Below are 20,653 nucleotides of genomic sequence, written 5' to 3'. Positions count from 1 at the left end.
AGACTTTTCACTGAAATTAGAGTAGAATCTGACTCCAAGGAATTCCAGTAAAGTTTGCTACGTAACTTGATTTTTCAAGGAGTTAATTCAGATGCTGACACACTATGGATGGTAATAAAACTCAATAGCCAGCAATATGTAACCTCAAGGTAATGGCTGTGATGGCACACTTTCTTATTTGGTAGGATACAGGACCTGAAGAGATAAAATGAAGCTATAACTTTTTTATCTTTTTTAAGTAATGGAAGACTGACTACCATAACCTGTGTTCTGATCAAAATGAACCTGAGATGAGGAAGAAACTAAAGGAAAGAAAAAAACAAGGAAGCAAAAGCAGAACTAAAGGAGATCATCATGGAGGAAAGGAGATGGTCATACATGAGGTGTTCAGGCAACAGCATAACAGGCAAGAAGCCCAAGCCTCTCTAACAAGTAGCAGGAAGATGACAAACAAATGCAGATGTTCCAGGCAAACGCAGATATTCAAGTAAGATGCCACTAGTGGCAAAACTCCCAGGGCAGAAAAGACAGACTTTTCTAGCATCCAAATAAGTAATGGAAATGAGTTCTGCTACGTTCATTCTGGTATAAATTAAAAATTCCCATGCTTAAGAGGCTAGCATGCTGCTTTCACATGAAGTTCATCTAGATGCAGAAGAAGCAAATTCACATAACTCTTTTTGCCACTCTTCTTGATACTAAAGGAAGACCACTGGTGTGGAAATGCCAACAGAAACCTTGGAAAAGGCAAAAGCATCCCGTATGCCCACCCCTCCCAACTTGCCTATGGTTCTGCCCAGCCATAACCATGCTGAGCCGGACTACCTTAATGAACCCACATGTCCACAACAAAACCACTGCCACAGACCGGCCCACCTGCTCTGCAGTCATCCCCGCACATCCGCCCATCTCGCAACAGGCTGCTCTTGTACGCTGGCACCACATCACCTCTTCACTGTTCTCACAAGCACAGAATGACACCTAAAAGTCCTTAGCCTTGCAAGTCCCACCATATCCAGGATCTGCAGGACACGCGCTAGATCCTACGCATCTAGAGGAAGCCCAAATTATGGAGACAACTTCGGAGCCTGCCGGGAGCTCCACAGATTTCTGTGATCTTTGCACAAGAGCCCCCACGTGATGTCTTCAAAAAGGTGTCGCAGGAGGTGCCAGAATCCTCAAGAGAGAAAACACTCGGGACTATCAGTGTCCAAACAATATCTGCATTCCTCGGGGCTCTTTAACAGTCTTATTGCTGTTAAATGTGTATCAAACAAGAAATCCAAATGTTATAAATGGTGACTGCTCTCAATCACTAGAGAGTCATTTAAAGAACATCGTTTCCAATGGCAGCATAACAGGGTTAGCATTTCCCCTTAAATGGAGATCGAAGACCTGATTCTTAAACAAAAGCTGGAAAATTTTTAAAGACCTGAAGGATTGCTTTAATTAAGCATGGCACCCTGAAATTCTCTCGTGGGTAAGTTCCCATAGACTGTTACAGATCTGCAGAGCTAATCTCTTCAAGCCCCTGAAAGTCACCTGTTAAGTAGCCAGAGGATACACAAGAGCCAAGACTGGAGACAAGAACCAGAGGCAGTACCACAAGGCTTCATCAGGCTTTCATCAGAATTGTTTTTCAAAACACAAGTTTGATTACAGAACAAAGTGTCCTACAAGCCCATTTGGGTCAGATCCAGTGCAGTTTCTGCACCATGATCAGGCTCAAAAGCACGCTATTCACCATTCATGGAGAATCAAAGCAAAAATCACAGCACACATCCCCCCAGACACAAGCCTACATTATCAATGAATCAGTGCATATTCTGGGGGCTTTACAGACCCCGGTGCTCTCCTGGCAAAGCAGTTACCAGCGCCCCAGGAGCACACTGCAGGAGCCGATCCAGCCCAGCACAGAGCCTCCAGTTTCCACTCATCCCTCTATTTAGAGCCAGCCAGCTCACTAACTTTCCCGACTCACCACCCCATGGACCAGAAACTCAAAAAGTTTGCTTTTCGTAGCTTTGCGAGCCCCTCCTGTAACTTCGTCTGTAGCCATCAGGGTCTGCTCAGCCTCTCTCACTCTCTCTCTTCCTCTTTCTTTCCCTTTTCTGCCTTTTTCTCCAACTCTCCCCTCTGAGTCCTGCTGGGCTCTCACACTTCTAATAGCGCGGAGTGGGGAGGGGGCCCCTTCAGGGCCTTCCTGACGGCCCACTCGCGCTAAGCCTCAGCTGCTGCATTCCTCCACTGATAAGCCAGAAATAGTTTGTGCTGCCGGGTTCTGTGTGTTTACTCTGCAGGGACAGAAAATCCAGCTTTTTAAACCCCTCTGTCCAAACAGCAGAGATAAGCAGGAGGCAAATTGAAAACACGTCTCAGCTTTTCCGTAGCAGTGCTGCAACCTCTCCTCCTCTGCACCAGGGGATGGTAAATTCTGGGGCAAGGGGGAAGGGGGAGGGGGCAACTTCAGCAGTGACATAAAACTCAATACCGCACAGAGAGCGTTTTCCCATTAGAAAATGCAGCAGGAGAGCAGTGAGAAACAATGGTTTTCCCTTGCTCCCACTGCTCCTCCTGCACTGCATTTCCAGGCCTTTTCCCCAGGGACCTGGCAGGCAGCACACAGAAACATTCACTGGCAGCATTTCCAGCATGTGAGACTGAGAACTAACCCCTTTGGACAAGAGAGAGAAACAGCAGGAGGCAGAAAGCTGGGAACAGGGAGGGACAGCGTGTGAGAGCGAGGGGAAAGAAAGAGTGTGAGAACAGCGGGAGGAAGGGGGCGGGGGGCAGCATGGCGACTGCACAACGCCTGACTTGCTTCCACGCTCCCAGCCGCCCACAGCCTCTCTGGCGGGGTGACCGCCCTCAGGATGCTTTGGTACCACTGTGACGGATCCATTAGAGACCCCAGGTGATTGACAGACGCAGACAAATTATTAACACCGCAGCTGCCGCAAGACATCAGCAGCTCGCTGCTTATCACACAAAGCCCTGCGCAGCAATGCGCGTCACCCCAGGACACCGCTGGGAGCACGGAGCCCACCTGCCACCCAGGGGAAGGGGGCAGAAAGCAGCAGACCACCCCCTCCGCACCCGCCTGCTGCTGCAGCGGTCTCGGACGGACATCAGCTCGCGCAGCGCCAGGCGCTGGCAGCGCGGCGGCCATTCTGCGAGGAGCAGTGCTGGCTCCTCCGTAATGGCAGAGCAGGCAGCAGTGGCCTGGGGCACCGATCTGCTTACTGACAGCTCCTTGTGTGTCTGCAGCTTGCAAGGAGCTGACGTTTCCCAGTTTGCCTAACACAGCAATAGACAAGATGTTGCCAGGTTACGAGAGAGGTTTATTCTATTCCTCTGCTTGAAATTCTTGTCTAGGGGCTGTGAATTTTCTGGCAAGACTGCACACAGAAGAGAATCAGATCTGAAACAAATAAATTTCTGCCCTCAACCAGTAATAAAAACAAGCACAGAAGAGATACTGCATTAGCCAGCAGTGAAGAGCAAGCTATAAAGATCATACGGCCCTTTGCACGTGGGAACGAAGGCAACAACCTCCATTGATTTTTAGGGTGACCCCAATCCAAGCGCTACTGTGCGGCAATAGCCATAGGAATCGCAGAAATTTCGGGAGGGTGGGCATTGTTATCCGTTCCCCCTCCCCCTCAGTCCCTCCGAAGGAACATGCCACGCAAAGCGGGGTGGCCTTATTCAGTGCCTAAACTATTCCTGAGGTTCTCGCTGACCTGAACTAAACGCACATGCAATCTGCAACCAGACTGCGTCGTGTCTGGTGGATTTGGTAGTGTTAGGTTAACGGTTGGACTCGATCTTAAGGGTCTTTTCCAACCTAAATGAATCTATGATTCTAGGTGTCAGCACGCCTGGCAAGGTGGCCTTGGGCCTGCATCTGCAATTTTTTTTTAGAGCCCAGAAGTACACAGGAATGTCGGCTCCCATCTTGTGAGCCCTTTCCCTGCTCCCGGCAAGACGACATGCGTTTCCTTCAGCGACCACGCCGACTGTTGGCTCCTGCAGTTGCCAGAGAAGCCCCCACTTTCCCTGCAGCGGGGTTACTGACCCAGGCCTGCGCAGGTGTCACGACTCCCATTCTTTAAGGGGAACCGTGCAGCCGCCCTCACTGCACAAAATGGCACGAACGAGACGCTGGCGGCCCGCTCGGGCCCGCAGCGGCTCGCCGGAGGAGGCTCCCGGCCACCAGCCGCCGGCACCGCCCGGCCCCGCTCCCCGGCCCCGCCCGGCCCGCGGAGCGGCCCGCGGCTCGGGCCCTGCCCGCGCACACGGCGCCGCCGCGAGGGCAGGGGCCGGCGGCGGCGGGGCGCGGCTCCAGGCTGCGGCGCGGCGCGCGGTCCCCCCTCGCGTCCCCCCGCGCTCCTCCGCCAGCACCATCGGCACCGAATGGCAACGGCGCGCCCGGCACGGGCAGGGCGTGCGCCAGCCGCGGCCCCGGGCGCGCCGCTAGCGGGCGGGCGGGGGCCGTGCCGCACGCCCCGGGCCCGGCCGAACCGAACCGAACCGAACCGCGGCGAAGCGGGCCGCGCCGGGCCGCCCGCAGCTCCCCGCGGGCCCCGAGCGCGGCGGCGCGCATGCCCGGCGCGGCTCCCGTGAAGGTCAGCCGTGGCCTAGCGGGGGACGCGCGGGCGGGGACGGCCGGACGCGCGGGCGGGAGCCGCCTTAACCCCTTCCGCGCCGAGCCCGCCCGGGCCGGCGCCCTGAGGACCGGGACTGGCCCCGCCCGGCGGAGGCCGGTGTGCGGGGAGGGCTGCGGGGCGGAGGGGGGGGGGGGGGGGCGAGACAGTGTCGCGGTGGGGGCGGGCGGCGGCGCTGCTCGGGCCGGGGGTCGGCTCCGCCCGTCCGCGCCCCCGCCGGGGGCTCGGGGCCGCGGGCAGCGCCGGGCCGGGAGACGTTCCCGGCGAGGCGCCGCCGATGCTGGGCTTCCCGGGCTGGAGGTGGAAGACGAAGCAGAATTGGGCGCTTCGCAGACGTTTTGCCATTCCCGTGATAGCAAATTGATTGCCCGGCGGTAGCCGGAGGACGCGGCGAGCGGCGCCGAGCCCCGCGCTGGCCGCAGAGCTCGCCCGGGGCTTCCCCCCGCCGCCGCCGCAGCCCCCGCGGCCCCGCGCGGCAGCGGAGGAAGCGCTGCGCCCTGCGGCCCGGTTCCGTCGCGGTCAGCGCTGGGCCGCCGGGGAGCTGCGCCTTATGTCGCAGGTGTTGGGCTTTTCTGTTTTTCTAATCCGTTGTAGATAAAGCAATAAGCTACAGTTGCCCCCATCTCCATCAACAGCTGGCCTCTTTATTACATTCTGAAGCAGGAGGGTATCTTACGAAGTGGTACTGAATTTCAGTTGAATACCATACAATATGTATTGTATTCTATCTGGATGTTCCTAACAGGCATTATATAAAGAGATTTCCTCAAAAGAACATCAAATTACAAGGTCAGCCACTTGAAAATTAAGGAATAGCAGACTCACTGCAGACATAGACTGAATAAGTAAAAAAAAAAAAAATCATGTAATAATAAAACTCGGCTCTTACTTAGCATGATTGTAGTTCTCCAAGCACTTTAGAAATCAGTAGAAGTAGTTCTTTTGTTTTGCAAATGGAAAATAAGGTACAAGTGGCTGGAGGTGACTTGCCCAACATCACCTAGTTCAGAATGAAACCTGTTCCCTGTGATTCTTCCACTCGCCACAATGCTGTCAAGGACAACGAGTGCGCAACGCCCTCGCACAAAAGGGCAAAGGTTGCAGCGCAAGAATGCCTTCTCCCAAATTAAGAGAAAAGTCATATAATTTTATTTTAAAACTGTTTCTTTTTCTATTTTTCCTACGTGTTTTTTTCTTCAAAGTGTAGAAAATAAGCATCTGTGTTCTTTAAAATAAGCGCCTGGTTCAACCCAAGTCTTCCCCAACTGCTACAAGTGTCCTCGCAGCTCCCAGCCATGTCTGGTCTAGAAGGTACCAGCGGCATGGGACTCACTCTGTAATGCCTGTGCTCCTTCACCAGTTCTTGGAGGCTGAGCACGCTCTGGGGCCTCCTTTCACGCCTCCACTGCTCACTTCCAGCTCACTTCATGCTATGTTCCTAGCCTGTTTTATTTCAAGGAAAGGCTGACATTCTTTTTCCTTTCCTCTTGGGGTTCTGAGAGGCCACGTTTTCTCCCACAAGTTTGTGGATTTTGTTTTCACTTCGGTGCTATTATTCAAGCCTTTAAGATTTTTAAACTAAGATAGTCAGGTTTGCAGCTGCTTTCAATTTTTTGATCTGCAGGTAATTAAAGTAGTACATGAAGGTGCTGGTTGCCTTAAAGAGGCATGGTTTCTCTCATCCAATTTTCACTTAAGTCAGCAGCGCTCTGTTGACTGAAACTTAAAATATTCTCAACAGTTTTGGAATTGATGCAATATGGCATAGAAAATGTACTGAAAAACAAATGAAAATACCTCAAGATTAAGGCTCTGCCTATTATAAAGAAATGACCACTTGTTCCTGAGTTCAGAATTAGTCAATATTCTCATTAACAATATGGATAATGGACTACAGAACATGCTTATTAAATTTGGTTTGGAGGGGTTACAGGTATGCTAGGAGAGATGATTAAAATCCTGAGAAGCTGGAGATGTGGTTTGAAAAAACAGGCCATAATCAGAAATAGTGCGAGGTTCCACATCAAGATAGAAATCAACAACTATATAAATAGAAGATAGAGAACAACTGGCTGAAAAGGTGGTGTTTTGGTTTTTTTTTCCAGAAAAAATATTTGGGGATGTAATAGATCATAAAGTGAATGTGAGTTAACAGTACCACACTGACACAAAATAAGCAGACAAAAAAAAAACCAAAAAACAGAAGAGCAGTAACTGAATGCTGCCCCATTTCTCTCATCCCCTTGGTGGCAGCATAAGCAGTGACGACGACACTCTAGATTCTACTTCTTCTCCTGCACATTTTGTCTCTGCTTCTTCCCCATCCCTTGTTCTCTCCAGGGCACAAGCAGTCCCAGCTCAACATTTCCCCGAGGCTGCAAAATTAAATTTTGCCAGTATTGTTGAGGAGCCATTCCAAAGTAATCCTGTTGTGGTATGAATAGATGATGTCTCAGCCAGACTGTCCTTTGCAGTTTGGGGCTCTGTGCATCAGAGAAAATATGTGTGGAAGAAATCAGGATGGTTCAGGGGAGAACAGTAAGCGTGACAAGAACTGTAAAGCCCCAAAAGAGAAAATGTCAGTCTTCAGATATCCAAAAGGCTGCTGCAAATACAGGCAAGAGCTGCTCCCCATACACGCAGTACAAGAAATAATGGATTAAAATTTCTCCCAGGAAGATTTATGTTAGATATTAAGGAAAATACAGCAGTAAAGTAGAGATGTTCTGGGATAGTTTGTCCAGCAAGGATGGGAATCTCCATCACCAAACGTCTTTCAAGAACAGGTTAGACAAGCATCTGTCCAGCGTGATCTAGGTAGGCAGCGTAGGTTCTGACTCGGGGCAGAACAAGGGACTAGCTGATTCCCAGAGGTTCCTTTTGCCTTATTTCCCTACGGAAACTGTATGGAATTTCATAAGACAAAGATAAGGTGCTTTTCTATCCAGAGTGGTTTCCCCTGACAGATTTCACAGATCTGATGCAAACAAGTTTAAACCGATAAAAAAGGGTCCCTTCATTTTTTTATTTTGGAAAAAATACACATCTGATTGCTACAACAATGTAAGAAGAAGGAATCTGCATACACAGACGGCTGCCAGTGATCCTTTGAGATTTCCCAAGTATCATACAGCTTTTACACTGTGGCTTTTTGCTCTCCTTGACTCACATATCTTCAACTACCATCTTTCATCACTGTCTCATAGACCTACCTTTTTATGTTAGGCCTTTCCACTAACTGTTTTTAAAATCCATCTGTAATGAGGAAACACCATAAGCAATTTGTAGCATGCATAAAGAAAGAAAGACGACTTGAAATAAAGGCAAAAAAGAATAAATGAAGGCAAAGAAAATCATTTGGCTCTGTCTCCAGAGGTTCCAAACGTTATTCTGCAGAGGTAGAGAGATCATTACAAACTTACCTCCTAATTATTTTAAAAGCAATCAAAGGCAACAGCAGGGATGCCAAAAGATGAAAAAAAGATATGTACTACTATAGGATGCAAAATACTAAGTCTTTAGTATTCTCATGATACCAACCATACTTGCATTTTACCCAACTCTGCACAATTCTGTGTGACCTCATAGTAACCTGTCTGGCCATACTATGCCTCTGCCTCCACTCTTCCACCCTCACCAAAGCCACTTTCCACAGCTTGTGCAGTGACATCTGGGCATGGCTTCTCACATCTTCCTAGCAAAGAAGCAGAGTGCTACAGGCAGCAGTCTACAATACTCCTTTTATTCTCTAGCCACAGGCCAAAGCAGAGCTACAAAGTATGAGAAGTTAGTGGGAAGACTTTGGTCCTGGAAGGAGAAGAGAGAAGACAGGAGATTGTGTTGGGAGTATGGAGTTCTGTTTTTTCAAAAGTGAAGGAAATAGAGGAATTTTTGGTGGGGAATCCCGGGGGACCAGAGAAAAAGACCTGTCAACAACTACCCACAAATCTACTGCCCCCTAGTCCGAAAAGTGTACATATCTTCGTGATACTTGGCAATGAGAACCATGGCTTTGGGGTGTGTTTGGTAAGAGCATCATAAAGGATTCACCCGCTATCACTAATTGCCAGAACACAGATGGGGGAACTGCTGGATCAGCAAGTCCACTGTTGTATAATCAATAGCAACCATGTTGCATGTAACCCTTTCAGGCATAAATTTATTGCATAGCACTTTAAACCTTGGAATTCCTATGGGACAGCTGCTAAAAAACTGAGTTCTTTGATTGACTGAGTATCTTCTTTTAGTATATCTGGCTATTCCCATTTATTCTTTTACCAACATTGCCCTTAATGGTTCTTTGTGTCTAATGTTTATGCTTCGAAGCATTTATACATAGCAGTCATACCCACACTCACTCCTCCTTTTGTCAGACAAAACAAGTGAAACTGTTATTTGGTCTCTTAAAACTGAGTGCCCATTTCTCATCATTCCATCAGCCTTTTCCATGTCAGTCCCAGTTAACCTGTCTAAAACACGGGCAAACGGAACCGTACCTATAGTCTCCAGAGGGGTGTGGCGTTAATACTTCTCTCGCCAGCAGAAATCTCTACCGAACTTGGCTAGGTGCACAACTGCCTTCCCCAATGACAGTGATAACCCCACGTTCTCATGCAAGGGGACTAATGTACTGGGCTGTTTCTCCTTAATCACTGCCATTAGGTAAGCCTCCAGCTTACGGTGCTGATTCCTGTTACAAGTCCCTAAGTGGCTGACGATGCACTATTCTATCATCAGATATCATCTGATTTCTATTTGTGTAGTCTTCAGAATCATCCAGTTCTTTCCATGTAACTTATTCTCTTCTGCTTCAACGATACCTGTCTATTTTGCATCATCAACAAGTTTAATTGCTACACTTCCTATTTTTGTGCCATGGGCACTACTGAAAATATTAAATGACATCAATCCCAAGGCAAATCCTGAAGAACCTGCAATGTCTTTTGTGTCTTCTTCACTGACCTCCCTACCCACCTTGCAATTCTTCTATTATCTGTCTTCTGAGTCCCAACTAAATTTTCAGATAGGCACTGTATCAAAGGCTTCAGTGAAGTCGAGATAAATAAAACATACACTGTTTCCTTTGTGTATAAAACTAGCTATCTGAGAAAGACAGTAGGTTAGTAAACTTGCGCTGCTTTTTTATCCCATCTACCATCTACGTCCTCCTCATGCTCAGTTATTTTCTCCTTCAAAAATCATTCTTGAGCCTTGCATTGACTTAGGGTCACACTAATGCAACTGCCTAGAGTATTCTTGCCCTTCTGTATTATAGGAAAACCGACAGGATTTCCTGTTTCTTTATCAGGAAAAAAATATTTTTTTAAAGCCCATTTTGATTAATATTAATCATGCTAGGAATTGTATTCCGTTCTCACTGAAAATCATTTGAAAAGTATCTATAGTTTAAGCAAATCAATAAGAAGTAAATACTGACTGAAGGATGTATTAACATGCAAAGCTACATAAGAACTGTTTGTCTTAGAAAGCACTAGGAGACTAGAGAAAGCACATAACCAAAGAAGGAAAACAGAGCAATCTTGGCATAGACTGTCTAATAAATCCACCTCCCATTTCAACTAAACTAGCAGAACAATTAATAGGTGAATGAAACCACATCAGACTCGGAGCACAACGGAACTGAGAACAACAAATAATATTGGTGATCATAAAAAAAACTGTATTGCCAGACAAGCCCAAGTGTCTTTTTAAATTATTTTATTTGGCAGAATAATTACAACAATTACAAACAGATTACCCCCCAAAAACGTCAAAGTTAATCTCAAACGGTACATAATTACAGCAAACATCAATGACTTTGGAAAATGGCAGCCAGTGGGAAATGGCAAATGTAACTTAAATGCAATGTAGTAAAACATCATTATATGCCTGAAATTCTTAACATGAACATAATTTGTATGTAATTGCCAGCAAAAATAAAAAATACTGAAAGGTTATAAACAAAATGTTATAAACAAATGATAAAAACAAGTGGAAGGGAAGGAGCTACTAAGGACACCAAGGATGGTTGTTATATCCAGATTGTTTTACCATCTTCAAAGATCTAAAAGAGGGAAGTAAAAGACACGTAGATTAAATCCTCAAATGAGAAGATTTGGGGGAAGTTTCACAGCCAGTTAGGACAGAGGATTAAAAAAAAAAAAAAAAAAATCAAATGGGCCTAAAATGTTAGACAGCAGATTTAGGCTGGAAAAGCTAAGCAGGTGGTAGAAGAAAAATCCTGAGGTGAAAGAACTGCACTGTGTCTGTAGCAGCAGGTAAGATGGTTTTCTAATCTTTTCAGCATTCCATTCACCTAGTACATAAATACATATATGAAATCACAGGAATAATGAAATGCCAGACACAGCAACTTATGACACAGAGACATGATTACAGTACTCAGGCTTCAGCTGGACAATAGGCTTTCAACTGAGGCTCTTTTTGAGCAACTGAGTGTTGCAAAAGTGGAAAACGTCTGGCTCCAGCACAATACAGAGGTTTGTCTCCTTGTCTCTCTCACCATAGCACAGGCCCAGTAGGCTGGCAGATTACAGCTTAGAGCAACAAACTGCACTTGGCAATGGGGCCATGAAGTCGTAAAGTGTGCACAGTAACACACTGCATATGCTCTCAGAAAGAAAGCATGTCTAAATGACAAGGCACGTAAGTGGTGGCACAAGCTACTTGTTAAATGGGCTTCAAAACATATGTAGAAGAAACATAGGCAGAAGAAACATAAGTTGAATCATTATGGCATTCAGCGCTTTGCAAAATAAACAGAATTTACAGTGGTAAAGCTCAAATAGCAGAGGGGTGTGTTTGTGTGTGGCTGTGAACTGAGGGAAAAGAGTTATGTGTGGTACCTTATGTCATATTGTCTGTCACATTTCACAATTCTTCCCATTCTTCGTACTCGGTTGTTTCTAGGGCCTGAGAGTACTAAGAGGTACAGATAAAAACAATGTAGTCTCTGGCCTTTACAGTTTACAAATTAAATTAACAGATGGAAATAGAAGAGCGCAATGGAACAGAGAGAGCGCTAGTCATCCTGACAGGCAGTGGACTTGGCACACCAGCTGCCTAGCTACGCTTATTTTGAATGGCCATTTCTGCCCAGAGAAGCTGTGGATGCCCCGTCCCTGGAAGCGTTCAGGACCAGGTGGGATGGGCCTTTGAGCAACCTGGTCTGGTGGAAGGTGTCCCTGCCCATGGCGGGGGGGGTTGGGACCAGATGATCTTTAAGATCCCTTCCAACCCAAACCATTCTGTGATTCTGTGAATTTCTACTCTGTGCACCCCATCCTTGGCACCTGTTTTCTGATCCATTTATACCCAGCCTGCAACTTGAAACCATAGAAACAACATACTTGTGGGGGATTTTGTCTACCCTGCTCTCTCAGGAAATAAGTATGCTTGATTCTTCAAAGAGATTCCTTAGCGCTCAGATGCTACAACTAAGCCAGTACATGTACATATGATACAGCAACACTGGATGTTAGTTACAAATATGATGCCAAATAATAAGACATAAATCTCTGCTAAGGTTATAGAGAGAAAGGCTTTCTAAATTGCTAGTTATAAGCCCGAGATACCAGGAGAATTAGAAAATTATTTCTTTATATTCCTTTAGTTAAGATCTTGGATATTAATCTGGAGTAGGATATTCACCTAGTCTAAACAAGCATAAAGCAAACTTAAAAAATTAGTGAAAAGTTTATGTACTGGAAGGTCAATCGCTAATATTCCAACCATAAGAAATATGAGGAGCAGAATATTGGAAAAAAAAATTCCAACACAAAAAAAAAAAGCTTGCCGTATTTCTGCTCTTGAGAAAAGCTTCTTTTGTCTATAACTGATTCCTTTCCTACTGCATCTGATCTATAACAGCTCTTCCACTTAGCTGATTTTAACTGTTACTTTTTTTTTTTTTTTTTCCAGTTTCTCCACCTCCTTCTGCTGTTCGAGTCAATCCTTCCTTTCCCCAGTCAAACTCCTGCCGTTGCATATTTCACCACTGCAATTCTGTCTTTTCTGAACTCGGCAAATACTTTTTTTACTCTGATTAAATCCATTTGGAATGCTGCTGGCAAAAATTTGCTCTGAAACTGTCTAAAATGCCAAATAAAGGAGTAAGAAAGTGCCCACGTCTTCTGCATCCCTGTCTTATCCATTTGCTGATTTTACCCCACCCTATGACAGCTTTGTCATGCATTTATCATGCCACTTAACTCCAGGATGCCTTGCCTCTTCCACAGTGCCGCAAGAAGTCAACAATCACAGTTCCTTATGAGAAAGAATTTAATCAAGGATCAGTTGCAAGCCTACATCCCTCTCCTTGTTATGGCCTTATTTTAAGGCTTAGCATTGTTCTTCGCTATTTCCCCCCTGTGTATGCTAACTCCATTTATCTATCAAAGGACCAATTCTGTGAACCTTCTTACATGCTTATGGGACACAGTTCTCTGACATTTCAAACCAGACAAAGCTCTGAAGAATACCTTCAGAAAATGACTGTTCTGTCTGGCAGCTGGTGAAGAACGGACCACATGTAACTAAAATAGCTAATAGTCTTTCAGCTTCTGAATCTGTTGCAGTCTCCCAAAATAAAACTGGTTAGGATCCTTCCTGCAGCAAAGCATGAGAGAGCAAGAATCAAGCAAATGCTCTTCCAGTCATTTGCTTTTGGCTAGAGGACAGAAGACACTCAATCTTAAGACTTAGGAAGATGTGACGTATTCTCTTGATTCCTATAGCAACAGTGCAGTATCTGCTCCTAGACTAATAGACCACCTCTCTCTTCTCAGAGAAAGCTGCACAATCATGTACGCACTGTTAGTGCTGCTCTCTCTGTTTCCTTTCGCATCCTAAACATGCACTGAATTCTAAGGTAGCTGCCAACTCAGACGACCGGAGTGCTGCGATGGATGGATACAGGCTCTTTAGGAAGGGCGGGCTGGGGAGGTGAGGAGGGGGAGTTGCCCTTTAGCCGAGAGTGCAGCTGGAGTGCACAGAGCCCCACCTTGGGATGAACGGTGAATCAGCTGAGAGCTTATGGGTCAGAATTAGCAGGCAGACCAACACGGGCAGCATTGTGGTGGGTCTCTGCTACAGACCACCTGCTGAGGAAGAAGTAGATGAGACCTCAGACAGCAGTAGAAATCCTTATGTTCATAGGCTCTGGTCCTCATGGAAGACTTTAACCACCCCAGTATCTGCTGAAGGGATAACAGAGCAGGGCACAAGCAATCCAGGAGGCTTCTGGGACACACTGAAGATGAATTCCTAACACAGGTGACTGAGGAGCAGACAAGGAGAGGTGCTCTGCTGGACATTATTCTTATAAACAAGGAAGAACTGGTCAGGAATGTGAAGGTCAGGGCAGCCTTGGCTGGACCCTGAGATGGAGGAGTTCAAGAACATGAGAGGATGGAGCAGGGCAGAAAACAGGATCGCAGCCCTAGACTTCAGAAGAGCAGACTTTGGCCTGTTCAGGGATGTGCCTGGAAGAACCCTATGAGTTATGGCCTTGGAAAGAAGCGGGTTCCAGGAAAGCTGGTTGATTTTCAAAGATCACCTCCTCCAAATTCAAGACTGGTTCATCCCAACAGACAGGAAATCAAACAAAAGCAGCAGGAGGCCTGCATGCATGAACAAGGAGCTCCTGACTGAGCTCAGACATTACAAGGAAGCATACAAGAGGCAGAAGCAGGGACAGGTGACCCAGGAGGAATACAGAGACACTGTCCAGGCATGCAGGGACGTGATTAGGATAAGAGAAGCCCACCTGGAGTTGAATCTAGCGAGAAGCATGAAGGGCAGACAGAAAGGCTTTTACAAGTACATCAGCAGCAAAAGAAAGACATGGGAAAATGTGGGCTTACTGCTACATGGGGAAGGGGACTTGCTGAGAAAGAACACAGAAAAGACTGAAGTACTGAATGCCTTCTTTGCCTCCTTCTTTACTGGCAAGATTGTCCATCAGGAATCGCAGGCTCCTGAGACCAGTAAGAAAGTCTGGAGCAAGGAAGACTTGCCCTCGGTGGAGGAAGACAAGGTTAGGGAACATTTAAACAAACTGGTTGTACAGTAGTCCATGGGACCTGACAGGATGTACCCACAAGTGCTATGGGAGCTAGCCAATGTCATTGTGAGATACCCCTCAATTATCTTTGAAAACTCATGGAAATTGGGAGAGTTCTTGAGGACTGGAAGAAAGCAAGTGTCACTTCTATTTTCAAGAAGAGGAAGAAGGAGGAACTGGGAAAAAACAGGTCATTCAGCCTCACCTCAATCCAAGGGAGGATAATGAAGCATATCCTCCTGGAAACCATTTCCAACACGTGACGCACAAGAAGGTGACTGAGAATAGTCAGCATGAATTTGTGAAGGAGAAATTGTACTCATGCACCAGGACAGGCTGAGGGATGACTGGCTGGAAATCAGCTTTGCAGAAAAAGACCAGGGGATCCTGGTAAGCAACAAATTGAAGATCAGCCAGCAATGTTCCCTTGCAGCAAAGAAGGCCAACAACATCCTGAGCTGCATTAGGAAGAACATTACCAGCAGGTCAAGGGAGGTGATCCTTCTCCTCTACTTGCCACTGGTAAGACCACATCTGGAGTGCTGTGTCCAGTTCTGGGCTCCCCAGTACAAGAAATACATGGACATACTGGAGCAAGTGCTCACAAAGATGGTTAAGGGATTGGAACATCTATCGTAATGAGGCAAGCCTGAGAAAGCTGGGATTTTTTTAGCATGGAGATGAGAAGGCTCAGGGGTATCTTATCAATACGCATAAATACCTCATGGCAGGGTGTAAAGACAACAAAGCCAGACGATTCTCAGTGGCACCCAGTGACAGTACCAGAGGCAATTAGCACAAAATGAAATACAGGAAACTTCATTTGCATACAAGAAAAAAAAACTTTTTTACTGTGAACAGGTGAACAGCTTTTTCACTTAGAACAGGTTGCCCAAAGAGCAACTTAACTCCATCCCTGAAGATATTCAAAACTTCACTGAACTTGGTACTCAGCCAGTTACTCTAGCTGACCCAACTTCAGGGAGGGAGGTTGGACCACGTGATCTCCAGCGGTCCCTTTCAACCTCAACAATTCTATGATTTTATGATTCTACTCAGGAAAGACTTAAGCGTTACAAGTAACTCAAATACATGCCCAATCAACATGCAGTAGATTCACATGAGGAACCATGGAATGGAGACTGACAGCAGAAACAAGGCAATGACAAAACACCTGGAATGCCCTTACCTGGAAACGTGCAGAGCTAGCTGCTGTCTCTTTGCAAACACAGCAAAATGACAGAGTGCAGAGATGGGGAGAAAAATAAGGGGTTAGACAGGCCAGTTTGGGAGTACTGGCTGAAAATGCTAGAGTTTTTTACCTTAGAAGGTAGGTATTAGGGGACAAAACAGTAGGATAATAAAGGTAAATAATGCACTTCTATTTACTGTCCCTTAATGCAGCACTAGGAAGAAGCTACTGGAATGAAAAGCAGGCTGTTGTTGAAAAAACTTTAAAACAAAAGAACACTGCTTAGCAACACCTATACATAATACATACAAATGCATACAAAATGCTGCTTCTGAAATAATTTTCCCAGTCCATCACTTTGAAATGATCACTGTTCCACTAGTGCTTCTGCACCCCACACCTCATATTTAAAAAAACCCAAAAAGATCAAACCATGCTTGGATCCTACTTCTGGTCCCCACTAAATGTAAGTTTGCTCCCTTAGAAGAGCATCACAAGGGGTTTAGAAGAAGTGGTGCCTAGTATATATTTGTTTACTGTATTAGCAGTTTCTTATTTGGTGGATCTACTGCAGGTAGACCTGTCAGTGCTTCTACATAGTTCTCGCCTTTTCTCCTTTCAGACATCAGAAAGGACTGCTGAGATGCAGACTTCCTGCATACACTTTGTTCTTCAGATTTGGCTGTCCACTCCTTTGAAAGAATTAGTATCAGAAAATCTCTGATGCCTCTTTGGCTAGCAAGAATACTGCTTTCCTTATGAAGAGCTGCAAAGAAGTCTTCAGTGCTGGCAATTAGTGACTGAGGAAGGAACTCCTCAGATGGGAACAACAGTGCACAATTAATCTGTTTTATACGGGGAGCCAGGAACGGCACCACACTATTCACAGCTTACTCCTCTCTGTCACCTGCAGGATCAGAGCACCTGAGTGTGCTGACTGCCTCTGCTTCAGGTACGAGCAACAAAGAGCTTGGAGCCTGCGCTGTTGAGCTCTGAACAGAATCTTCCCCGTGAAGCCTTCACAGTACATTTCCATGGGAACAGACACATGCCTTTCTTGTTGCCGAGGAGACAGTGACTGCTTTTTGAGACCAGTGAACATTGTGCCCAAAGCATATCAGCATCTTTAAGACCATAAGGAGCTTTACACAGGCATAATCACCCCCTCCCCAGTTAAACATGTCGATCATTCTCCCCATTCCTGTTTTCTAGAACCTCTTTTAAGCATTTTGATGTGTCAGATTTTTTCTAATATCTGGTTTTGATATCAACATTTAAAATGATTTTGTCAACCTAAACACCTCTGTATGCCTGGGAGTCTTTTCTACTATTGTTCTGTAACTCTTCCGATTCACTCTCACTGACCTAACCTGCAGTAAAACCAATTCCTTCCTCTCCATCATTTTCCTGTGATCTGATCTCTACTTGGAGGAAAGCTGGTTTGTAAAGCCAGTGTCCATCTCTCCTCCGGCTTCTCCCACTTCCACTATTTTTAAGCAGAAAACACGTCTGTAAAACCAAGGGCTCCGTACCCTCGCGGCCCCAGGGCGGCAGCAGCGCTGGTGGCAGCACACCACACCCGAGCTGGCGGCGGCTTCCCACGGTTTCTGAGCTCTGCCGGCAAGCGACCGGGCGGCTCGGGGAGGCCACGGTCAGCACCGGCAGCGCCCCGTACAGCTTCTTACTGCCCCTCTGCGGCAGCGTTTACCAGTCCACGGACGAAGTTCTGCAGTGCGGGGCCGCGGCGGGGGCGGGATCTGCACCACAGCCACGCAGCAGCAGCCCCGCAAGCTCCGTGAAACGCGCCTCCAGCTGCCGCGCAGGGGCGAAGGGGTGCCGCGGGCCGCGGGCAACGGTGGCCACTGGGCTGCGGGTGCCACCGTGCTCTTTTCACATTCTCTCCTCCCTCACACAACTTTTTCTGCATCCTTTCTGAAAAAAAATGCACTGGCAGGTGAGATTTGCAATTCGGGGAGGGAGTGTCAACTGAAACGGGGGCCTGCTGCTCCCCTGTATCTGATGTGGGGAAGGGGAGACAGCTAGAGAATATGCTTAAAGGAGCCACGGATGGAGTCTCCCATAATAGGGGAGCCTGGAAGCCTGGCATTTCTGGCAGCAGAAGGGCCCCTTCTCCACCCTTATATCTGAATTTACAGAACCAGCGCAGGGCCCTAACAGTGAAGGGGAACAAGCTCCAGTCACTAATCATAGAACAGAATCATAGAATCATTTAGATTGCAAAAGACGCTTAATATCATCAAGTCCAACCATAAACCTAACACTATCAAGCCCACCACTAAACCATGTCCCCAAGCACCACATCTCCCTGGCTTTTAAATACCTCCAGGGATGGGGACTCAGCCCCTGCCCTGGGCAGCCTGGGCCAGGGCCTGACAGCCCTTTCGGGGAAGGGATTGTTCCTAATACCCAACCTAAACCTGCCCTGGCGCAGCTTGAGGCCGTTCCCTCTCGTCCCATCGCTTGTTCCTGGGGAGAAGAGACCAACCACCCCCGGCTCCAGCCTCCTTTCAGGCCGTTGCAGAGAGCGAGGAGGGCTCCCCTCAGCCTCCTCTTCTCCAGGCTGAGCCCCCCCAGCTCCCCCAGCCGCTCCTCCCCAGCCTTGTGCTCCAGCCCCTGCCCCAGCCTTGCTGCCCTGCTCTGGCCACGCTCCAGCCCCTCCATGGCCGCCTTGGGGTGCGGGGCCCAGCGCTGAGCACAGCATTCGAGGGGCAGCACAGGGGGACGATCCCTGCCCTGGTCCTGCTGGCCACACTGTTCCTGATACAAGCCAGGATGCTATTGGTCTTCTTGGCCACCTGGGCACACCGCTGGCTCATATTCAGGCAACTGTCAACCAACACCCCCAGGTCCTTTTCTGCCAGGCAGCTCCCAGCCGCTCCTCCCCAGCCTGTAGCATTGCATGGGTTGTTGTGCCCCAAGTGCAGGACCCGGCCCTGAGCCTTGTTGACCCTCACCCAGTGGCCTGGGCTCATCGCTCCAGCCTGGCCAGGTCCCTCTGCAGAGCCTCCCTGCCCTCCAGCAGATCAACACTTCCACCCAACTGTGTGTCCTCTGCAAACTTATTGAGAGTGCACTCAATCCCCTCATCCAGATCATCGATAAAGATATTAAACAGAACTGGCCCTGGGGAACACCACTTGTGACCGACCGCCAACTGGATTTAACTCCATTCACCACAACTCTTTGGGCCCAGCCATCCAGACGGTTTTTTACCCAGCGAACTGTACGCCTGTCCAAGCCATGAGCAGCCAGTTTCTCCAGGAGAATTCTGTGGGAAATGGTGTCAAAGGCCTTACTAAAGGCTAGGCAGACAAAACCCACAGCCTTTCCCTCACCCACCAAGCAGGTCACCTTGTCATAGAAGGATCAGGTCGGTCAAGCAGGACCTGCCTTTCATAAACCCATGCTGACTGGGCCTGATCCCCTGGTTGTCCCGTGTGTGCCGCGTGATGGCACTCAGGATGATCTGCTCCATAACCTTCCCCGGCACCGCGGTCAGGCTGGCAGGCCTGTAGGTCCCCAGATCCTCCTTCCGGCCCTTCTTGCAGATGGGCTTCACATTTGCTAACCTCCAGTCAACTGGGACCTCCCTGGTTAGCCAGGACTGCTGACAGATGATGGAAAGTGGCTTGGTGAGCACTTCTGCCAGCTCCCTCAGTACCCTTGGGTGGATCCCATCTGGCCCCATAGACTTGCGTGTGTCTACGTGGCATAGCAGGTGGCTCACCATTTCCCCTTGGATTATGGGAGCTTCATTCTGCTCCCCATCCCTGTCTTCCAGCTCAGGGGACTGGGTACCCCAAGAACAACTGGTCTGACTATTAAAGACTGAGGCAAAGAAGGCATTAAGTACCTCAGCCTTTTCCTTGTCCTCTGTCACTATGTTTCCCCCCCGCATCCAATAAAGGACGGAGTCAAACCCTCTACTCGCTGTAAAAGGAACCTATGACAACTAGTTCAGTTGTAGACATCTACAGTTAATCAAAAAAACCACATCATCTTTATGCACTTGTAATGCAGGGTGCCAGAATTTGACCCAAGAAATCACAGAATAGTATAGCGAAAGGATTTTGAACAACATAACTATTTAACAAGTACTGGGATGTACAGTTGCAAAGTGACTGGTGTTTCTAAACTGCTACTCTACAATTAGTTGCTGTGATAAAAAATTGCTACGCAAACTCCAGAAACGATGATTACACCCGGAGCAGCATCAGCTGAAAAACACTGTCTCATTGTCTTTAGCTGGGCCACAGTCCTTGTTTTCCTCATGTTTCAAGAATTTCTTCACAAGTTAGAAGTGACAGAGGAATACTGTTCAGGTTAAGAACCAGTGTTAACCTCATTTATAGGTCCCACAAGTTGCTACAGCAAAACAGTGCAGGGGAGAAAAACCACCACAAGAAGCAGGAATAAGCAGCCAGGGCAGGGTGGGAACTTCTTAAATCAGTTTTATCAATAAATTCCATATATGTCAAACCATGACTTAAATATTTTCAAAGATAAGAAAGAAGCAGAGCAGTTGGAAACATTTTTACACAAGGGAAGCAGGAAAGGTGAAGAAAATTCACAATAAAATTCACTTGTAAATAGCTGCGTTTGTAGGCATTTGAAAGAAACTAATTTGGATTGATGCAGTATAATCAGAAAAAGAATAAAAGCAAGATTGCCACATGTTGCTGGCTCAGT

At 47.3% G+C, this 20,653-nt stretch overlaps 1 protein-coding gene across 1 annotated transcript in view; it reads right to left on the bottom strand.

The window, feature by feature from the left end:
- Positions 1-2,116, bottom strand: part of SMARCD3 (SWI/SNF related BAF chromatin remodeling complex subunit D3) — a 71,381-nt gene extending 69,265 nt beyond the window's left edge. The window contains exon 1 of the mRNA XM_082309236.1: positions 1,982-2,116. Within this exon, the coding sequence (XP_082165362.1) occupies positions 1,982-2,059 (78 nt within the window). The 5' untranslated portion in view covers positions 2,060-2,116. The remainder of the gene's footprint in view (positions 1-1,981) is intronic.
- Between the last annotated feature and the right edge of the window lie 18,537 nt (positions 2,117-20,653).

This window comes from Platalea leucorodia (genome assembly GCF_965183815.1).
Source record: "Platalea leucorodia genome assembly, chromosome: 1".
Taxonomy (NCBI): Eukaryota; Metazoa; Chordata; class Aves; order Pelecaniformes; family Threskiornithidae; genus Platalea; species Platalea leucorodia.
The sequence above is the reverse complement of the archived record's forward strand: the minus strand, read 5'-3'. Positions and strand labels throughout refer to the sequence as shown.